Source organism: Coregonus clupeaformis, unplaced genomic scaffold (genome assembly GCF_020615455.1).
Source record: "Coregonus clupeaformis isolate EN_2021a unplaced genomic scaffold, ASM2061545v1 scaf1446, whole genome shotgun sequence".
NCBI classification, from domain to species: Eukaryota; Metazoa; Chordata; class Actinopteri; order Salmoniformes; family Salmonidae; genus Coregonus; species Coregonus clupeaformis.
In genome coordinates this window covers 95450-103994 of record NW_025534900.1, presented here as the reverse complement: position 1 = coordinate 103994, position 8545 = coordinate 95450, and the positions used below count along the sequence as shown (strand labels likewise).

General features: G+C 42.9%; 1 protein-coding gene across 1 annotated transcript; it reads right to left on the bottom strand.

The window, feature by feature from the left end:
* Positions 1-214: 214 nt before the first annotated feature.
* On the bottom strand, positions 215-7789 carry LOC121577702 (ERBB receptor feedback inhibitor 1). The gene is made up of 4 exons (XM_041891505.2): positions 7579-7789; positions 4499-4699; positions 3788-3870; positions 215-3358 (listed from the first exon to the last, which is right to left on the bottom strand). Exons 2-4 carry the CDS (start codon positions 4648-4650, stop codon positions 2217-2219), a joined length of 1377 nt encoding a protein of 458 aa, XP_041747439.1. The 5' UTR covers positions 4651-4699; positions 7579-7789; the 3' UTR covers positions 215-2216.
* Positions 7790-8545: the final 756 nt, after the last annotated feature.

The window sequence follows — 8545 nt, the reverse complement described above, 5'->3', positions numbered from 1 at the left end:
CAGGGGGGAAAGAGTCATACTTTCAACTAGGAAGGGGAAGGTAAGGTATACCTGTCTGTAAGTAAGTCACTCTGCTGTGTGTTTGGACTACAGCCAACTGTAATGAGGTGCTGCATGAGGGTGTGGGTGATAAAACAGGCCAAACAGCTGAATCAGAGTTAATCTCACACCATTAAACACATGCAACTAACACAGAATACAGAACAAAGACAGATTCATAAATAAGTCATTTTATTTTCTCCTTTAAAGACTGATACATTGATCAACTATTCATAATGACAAATGGAATTATGTTAAATACCGTGACACAGCACTCCCTGTGCATTTGTTTCACCACAGCAGATAATGTCAATTGTTGTCGATGAACTAAAGCCTTCATTTGATTTCATTGTTTCCAATAAGACAAGATTAAATAACATATCAGTGTACTATGTAAACAATTTCTTATACATTAAATATAAAAACAACATGGCCTCGGCTAGGTTTGTTTTCCCTTTGCCCTTGAGGGAAAATGTACTGAAGTGACCATTTGCGCTAATCTGATATTGGATTGGAACACCATGTTTTATATCCAGGATTACTTCCACGCACTTGCTACATTTACTATGTCATCATGGTTCTTGAATAATCTTTAACAATAAAATGTATATTGTTTCCTGGCCGCCAGCAGCCAAAGTCTCTGGACCACACCCACTGCAATCATGTCAGGCAGGAATGCATGAGCAGAACTGGAAAGTCTGTCAGGTAGGTAAGCCCTACGCAGTCTGCATAATATAAGTCTATGTTATCAGTTGAGCCCAACATCTCTGTGATCCACAATCACTTGTGTGTGTGTATATATATATATATATATATACACACACACACACACATATAATGAAAGGTCTGATTGTGTTTATAATTCTAAAACATGGTAAATTGACTGAGTAAAGTAGTGGTTTGGATTTTCATACGCTTCATATTTTCACTGAGGGCCTTTAAGAAATATTTGGCAATGTTTTGGTTATAATTGTATTCTTCAATTCTAATTATTTTAGGATTACAGTCCACAAAATGTTGGGTAATATGTTGATTTGTATTCTCCTGGGAGGTAGTATTGAAGGCAAGTTAGTTCTAGACAATGACTCACAGCTTGACCAACTACTGAGCTCCCCAAACAGTTTTGATACAATTCAGTGAAGAAAAGCATACGTTCACATATTTTCAACAGGCACATTTTTGTGCAACACATTTTTTCATCTTGAGACTGAAAGAAAGTAGTATAGGGGTTAGGGAGGATACACTTTGCAACCATGTACTTGGAAGCAGTGCTGAAAACAGGCAGAGAACAGTAACAAATATTGTTAATCTAATTTTCTACAGTATGGTAGAAAAGTCACAAAATCAGCAGAGAAAACACAAACACACGTGCACCACGTACACACACGCTTAACACAAAGTACAAGCTGCACTAGACATTCCACTGGATACATGTATACCAATATTCCACTCCCCCTACTGGTACGGAGAAAACGTCCAGTGAGGGAACACAGAAACACACTGCCATCCATAAACATAGTGGCCTAAGTAAGACAGACATTTCAACAAGGCAGGACACTAGATATGTGCATTCCTATTTTCATGCTTATACAAAATAGGAGTTAGGGTTGGGATGTAGGTGGAGAATCCTTCATTTAACGTGTTTAAATACATTGGCCTCTTCTTTAGACTTCATAGATGCAACACAATATAATAATTGCTTTACTGACCCTTTGTCCCTAAGTTCTGAGACACAAAAGCAATTATCAAAACACAATATACACCTCACAAAATGTCCTCTACCTGTGAGACACACAACACTGAGAACATGAGGCACAAGTCCTGCTTATACCCTCAAACTGAACCACTGTATCAGCAAAACATTTACATATACTCAATGTACTGAAACTATATAAAAAAATAATCACTCTAAATTGTTAAATATCACCCACACACACACTCAATAGTTAAAGAGACAACATTTAGATAATGTGTTGTGATTGCAATTCCAAAAGTCCCAGTAACTAAATGGTATGTCAAATACCCTGTGTTTTTAGAATACTGAGGTAAAACTACCAACCTCGTCAGTGTTAAAGCAGCAGTAAGCGTTTGAAGGCTTCAGTGTCCTGAGGCACTTTGTGCCCAGAGGTTGTTTGCTCGTGTCCAGTGGAGTCCTTCCATAACTCGTCTCCTCCAGGTCAAACTAAATCCACCTGTGCGTTCCTCCTGGTCTGACAATCCCACTCTGGGTCTGAAGCCCCTCTACTGCGACCTGCCGGGCAGTCCATATCCCGGAGTAACTTCTCCAAGTAAGGTTTGTCCAGGTAGGCAGGCCGCTGTGGAAGCAGGAAGTAGTGTGTGGTGCTGGCCTTCCTGCCGTTCTCCATGACAGGCAGGATGCAGGGAGACCCCTCGCTGTTCTGCCTCTGTAAAACCCGGCTCACGTACTTGGGGTCTGGGGCAAAGCTCTGCGTAGGGGGCATAATACCGTTGAGGTACGAGGGGAGGCTCTTGGGGCTGGGGGTACGGGAGCTGCCTTGAGACAACAAAGGGTCCCTGGGGGGCACCTTGGGAGGCTTGTCCTCATCACTGTAGGCCCCAGAGGACACCTCGGCTGACCAGCGGCGGTAGTCTGCAGTCTTGTTGGGACGTGGGGGGATGGGCACGCGGGGGGGTACTTCTGGTTTGTCCATGCCCTGAGTGTAGCGGTGGTGGCAGGACAGGCGCAGGGACGTCGGCTTGTTGAAGGAGCCAGCAGGGCCGGAATGAGAGCGCCGCAGCTTCCTCTGGGCTCGGTCCTGCTGTCTGGGACACACTGGATGCTCCGATGGCTGTTGCTCTACCTGCTCCAATCTTTGTTGCTGCTCCTGCTCTTGCTGTTGTCGCTGCTGCTCCTGTATCCGCTGCTGCTCCTGCTGTTCCTGTGGTCTCTGCTGCCCCACTGGGCCCTCAAAGTAGGCATAGTTAATCTGTCCACAGCGCCTGAAGCTCCTGCGGCTGGGGGCTCCGTAGCGGAAGGCAGAGGGTTTAGGGAGACACTGCTCAGGCACCAAGCAACGGCTGTCATCTGAACTGGTGAAGAACTCCACCTCATTGTCCATGGCCTGGTCAGGGGAAAGGTCTGCCCGCCCAGGGAGAGGGGGCAGGGGCTTGGCCCCCCGGCTAGGTGTGTGTGGGGGACTGCAGCGTTCGTACACAGACAACCTCTGGAAGGACGGGACCACCTGGTCATCCTCAGCAGGGCTAGGGGTGGAGGGCTCAGCGCTGGATGACAGGGACAGATTGGTTGGACGGGACTTCTTTGGGGGTAATCGCTGTGCACCAGGGCTATGTTTCTGTCCTGCAGAGGTAGAGAGAGGAGAGAAGGTGGTTAGAAAACCAATATTGGCATTTGGTAACAATTACAACCATAGTACATCACTAATTAACATTTGCCAGGCTCCCAGCAGGGTCTCTAGGTTAAAAGGTTCCTGGAAGAGTGGAGGTCAACAGAGAGGCACACCTTAATTACTTGAAAGCACTTCTCCTCTCAGGGTTTTGTTAAACATTCCCCAGGATATATTTAGAGCAGGTCAGGCCCTTGGCAGCCATTCTGGCTTTCTATTCTTATAGAAACAGGAAAACCTCCCAGTAAACATTGACCAGTTGGCTCAGAGGCATAGTATTAAATCCCTCCTTGTAAGGCAGAGGGCAAATGGAAGGATTGTGGGTGTAAGTGGTGGTTGGTAAAATAGTAATAGAATCTACAGTGACTGGGTCCAGTACTTACTCTCAGAATTGAGCGATGGTGGCACCTGCTGCTGAAATTGAAAGTTGTATTCCGTGGGTGCTGCATCCATACTGAAGTACAAGCTGTAAAATGACATGACGCACATTGTTGAGTAATTGTCCCAGCTACATGTAGTTAAAATAATTCCAACCATCCCTGCAGGAATACCCTTGGTAAAATATTAACTGTAATAAAAATCTTATTCTAGTAACGGGACACACGTGGGCAGGGTTGGGTAGGCTACTTTCTAAACATAATCCATTACATTTACTAGTTACCTGTCCAAAATTGTAATCAGTAATGTATATTTTGGATTACCCAAACTCAGTAACAATCTGATTACTTTCAGTTACTTTTGGATTACTTTCCCTTTAAGAGGCATTAGAAGAAGACAAAAAGGATCCATCAAACACATTTGGCGTGTCATCATAGTGGTCTCCAACTTGTGGTCAGACTCGTTCAGGTTTAACAAACTTGCAAATTTTTTCAATACAGAATTGAATGTCATTGAGAAAGGTGTCAATGTATTTTTTTTCGCAAACATCCTTTCTGAATTGAAAAGTAAGCCAAGAAGTAATCATCTAGTTTTTCAAAAGTATCTGTAATCTGATTACAATATTTTTGGCTGGTAACATAACTAATTAGTTCCATTTTTACATGTAACTGAATACATGTCATCAGTTACTCCAACCCTGCACGTGGGAGACTTACTTGTCCAGCTCATGGTGGTGGCTCCACGAGGGCTTGGCTCCAGCCATGCTGAGACAGTGACTGGCCCGCAGGAAGGGGCTGTCTGCAGGTAAACAGATCTCCTTGGCAGTCAGGCCCGCTGTGGACATGCTCCAGGCACAATCGGGTCGCATCAAAGCCAGGAAATGCTCGGCTAGCCCCGGCTGGCTACTGCTGCTGGATCTGTAACAGCCAAGAGACAGGAACATGAGTGAAAGTGAAGAGGGTCCGAGGCAGGAGCCAGTTATAAAAGCACGATTAGATATCCTCCATTTTGTTTATTGACAAATTTCCACCAACATGAGACACAATCCTCTGATGACGAGTAGCCTCTGGTGCTGTATTTTGCATTTAATATCAGAACCTAAAAGCTTTCTCCATGTAGTAGTGAAAAAAATCCTGATGGGAGGCCAAAAAGCTGCCCCTCCTCCTTTCTTTTTTCCAGGGCTGCTAGCCTGCCCGCCACTAATTAAAGAGCCATGGCCTTGTGCCTCACACTCCGGTAGTGGTTTTCAAAAAGAACATGGAGAAACATTATCCTTGGCTCCTCTGGCTGTGTAATGACAAATGTTCAGTTTGATGGGACTTTAAGACACTTGTGCCCCTACACGCCCTCAGGACAGAAAGCGATATGTCACACATAATGCTCTCTTTAGTTGCTACAGACAACATGTACATGCTATACACAGTACACAAACAATACTTGTTATTTTCTTACACTGAGAGGAAACAGAACACAAAAAGAGGAAAACTGCTAGTGACATGACTGTTCTTGTTAAACATAATATCGTGTATACAACAGGTATAATGTGTTTTGATGGGGCTATAATGCCTTGCAAGACTTTTAGAAGCATGTACACTCACATAAAATGTATTCGTATCATGTAATAATGTCTAACTTTAACAGCCATTTACAGTCGGTTAAAAAACTGTAGCTTAGAAATACGGTATGATAAGCCTTTTAATAATATATCATTATTACAAGCATAATACCTATTGACTTTAAGTAAAGTGTTAGTCATACATCTTCCTACTGGATTTTATGTCAGTTAGAAAAAAATGAATAACTGAATTTTAAACTAAACCCGAAAACACTGACAGTGTCTTTATACAACAGCAGTGTTGATTGAACCCCAGTAGGCAGGTATCTTTGACTGCAGTGCTGGAGATCTCTTTTAGACAGGACTGTTCCTGTAACCAGAGATATGCCTGGTGTTGCAAGCACTTCCCATGTCAGATGACCTGGATGTTTGTGTCATGTCAAATGTGTGTCAGGGCTGAGCTAAATGCAAGCATGGATCAGAAGGAGGAAATCAAGTCACGTCTGGGGAACATATAGTGTAAACAAATAATTGTGATACTTTGTTTGACAGATGTTACAAAATTCCAGCATATCTAATTACACATACCCTGCAAAGAAGTCTTCTCTTGCTTACTCAATGTGCTAATTTAAATGCCACCGTTTAGGAACACCAGCACATTATTAAGTAATGTTCCAATGTAGTCAGTCTTCAGGATAACATTAATCCCAGGTCAGACTAGTAATAGCCAGTAATTGTCATGCCTGCACGACACCCTGATGTTTTATGTATGGACCATAAACAGGTTCTGGTGACCTTCATTTTAATTAGGAACCTGTGGCCAGTAGAAGAGGGGAATGAGTGCATCACACCATAGCCCCTGACTTCCTTTGAGTAGAGTGGCAACATGTGGGCTAGACCTGACCTGGGGGTCATCTCTGCCCAAATGCTGGAGACCACAACTTCACAGAAGTCTATGCCATGTAGAGCTGTTCCTATGGAGGAATAGTTCATCCAATGTGTTTTCTGCATTGTAAGAACAACAAATGCATGGCCAGAACAACATACTGTAGATCTATCTTCAACCATGAATCATCAGGAAGTGAGAACACATCCATGGTATCTTAAGACCCCAGCAGGTCTAGAGAATGGATAGATTGATGTGCTGCCTCGACAGCTGGTCATTCAGAAACAAAGTTCTGTAACAACAGCATGCCCGGGATGTCAGCTCGGGCAAAATTGTCCAACATGTCATCTCTCCATCCCTTGCCCAGGGCCCTGGATACAATTCGGAGGGGATGGGAAGCAACTTGATCCTCGATAATGAACCCCTAGGGACTAGCGCTTCCTCTGGCAACAGGTGCAACCATAGTTTACATTGAATGTATTTAGAGGCAACAGGATTAAACAAATGTGTAGTTAGACAAAATAATGAATGGGAACGTTGCAGGCAATTTATTTCAGAGAACATATCATCTTTTGTAGTGTGGGAAGACAAGAGGTATGTTAAACACTTGTGATGATGACAATCTCTATTTGACATGCATAGCCTACTAGCAAAAGACCAAGACACAGACCTAGAGCTCTGCACAGTCACTCCAGGCCAAGAGGTATGGTGTTACACACCATGTAGCTACACACCAACAATATTAACCCTTTTGTGCACGTCTGAAATAACATTATCCACGCAGTGTACTACTTTTGGCCAAAGCCCTATATAATTGGGTGTCATTTCGGACATACCTCACTATAGCTCGTGACACATTGGGCACAGCAACACATACAAGTTCACACCCCACTTATGACACCCCTGCAGCGGTTTCCGAGCAACCATACTTGCTCTACCTGTGTTGCAAGGAAACAGCGCGCACACCCCCTTGCTTTACAGGATCGATTGTAAGAGCTTTCCAAGAAGGTGACTCACTCCATAATATACGTTTCCGATCTCAAGTAAGTGATGAAATAAGGATCCATCTTATCTTGATTCTTATGACATTACAATGGTAATGTTTACGATACAAGGACAACAAGTTGTTCCAACTTTAAATTGCTTACTGTTTAACATATTGACTTTAGTATGAGAGGCATAATGATAGCGGTATAATAAAGATATTATAACAGGGGGATACAATGTCAATGTATGACACAATGTATCGGCTGACATATAAGAGGGATTGAATCAATCACTGCTGTCGTCATCAACACACCAAAAAAGAATAATAGCTACATGTCACGTCAAACCAAGTTGTTTTTAGAGCTCACCTTACAACCTCGCAGTTTTCACATCCGCTGTCACTTCCACAAGCGTTTAGAATCCTCTATTGCCGACAGTTCTAGCTCCCCTGTTTTGCTGTAGACATTAGTTGGGCCAATCTAGAAGCTTCAGTCTTCTATGTCACCTGAGCCGAAATAAAGGACAGCACATTTGCCACTATAACTACTCTGTTCTAGGAGAGTTCTCAATACTATTGTTGTGAGCGATGTTCTTTTAAGCTCCACCACACAACACAAGAACACTCTGGCTCCGCCTTTCACTCAACTCTTAAAGACATAGCTTTCAATTTAGAGGCTTGTACACAGAACACCTGCACAGTAGACTTTATTGATGAATATTTTATGGTTTCACGTTACATTAATCATGTATACTTAAAATGATTTATAGGCAGATTATATGTGTTTTATAGGCTACACTAGGAATGATAGATTTACAGATATTTTATGAAGATGTAATAAACAGTTGGTAAACATTGGTAGAAATTGTGTGATTGCTTTATTGTACAGTAGGCTATGATACATTATCATCTGATATAACACAAGTCAGTTCTATCTACAGCCCTTGCGTGTTGCACATTGTATATTGGGTGTTTCAGTATTTTAATTGTTACAGATTATGCAGGGAGTACGTGTTTATAGTGCTTATCAATAACAAATAAACACAGCACACATTGTTGCATTTGGAGACCATAGTCTTACACTCTTGTATTAGTTGGACTGGAGAGAGGGGAATATATATTTTGTACGATAAGTTGACTAAATCGCATGTTGTATTACAGCATAAAGATAAGGTCATTCCTGTTAGAAACTCAGGTACGGATTTAACAAGCTGTTCTGGGCTCACAGCCTCTTGTGGCGCCACAGTGGCTGATCCCTGTCAGTCCCTGGGCAGACAGAGGATGCGTGAGGACCCTAGACTGAATTTGAACCTGTCTGAACACAACTGTGTTCAGAG

What these genes read in the sequence shown, in the direction of transcription:
- LOC121577702 (XM_041891505.2), bottom strand. Translation starts at nt 4,650, where the DNA reads ATGCGACCCGATTGTGCCTGGAGCATGTCCACAGCGGGCCTGACTGCC. An exon ending in CACCACCATGAGCTGGACAA is followed by an intron (nt 3,871 to 4,498) that starts GTAAGTCTCCCA and finishes GTCATTTTACAG; the next exon opens with CTTGTACTTCAGTATGGATG. An exon ending in ACCATCGCTCAATTCTGAGA is followed by an intron (nt 3,359 to 3,787) that starts GTAAGTACTGGA and finishes CTACCTCTGCAG; the next exon opens with GACAGAAACATAGCCCTGGT.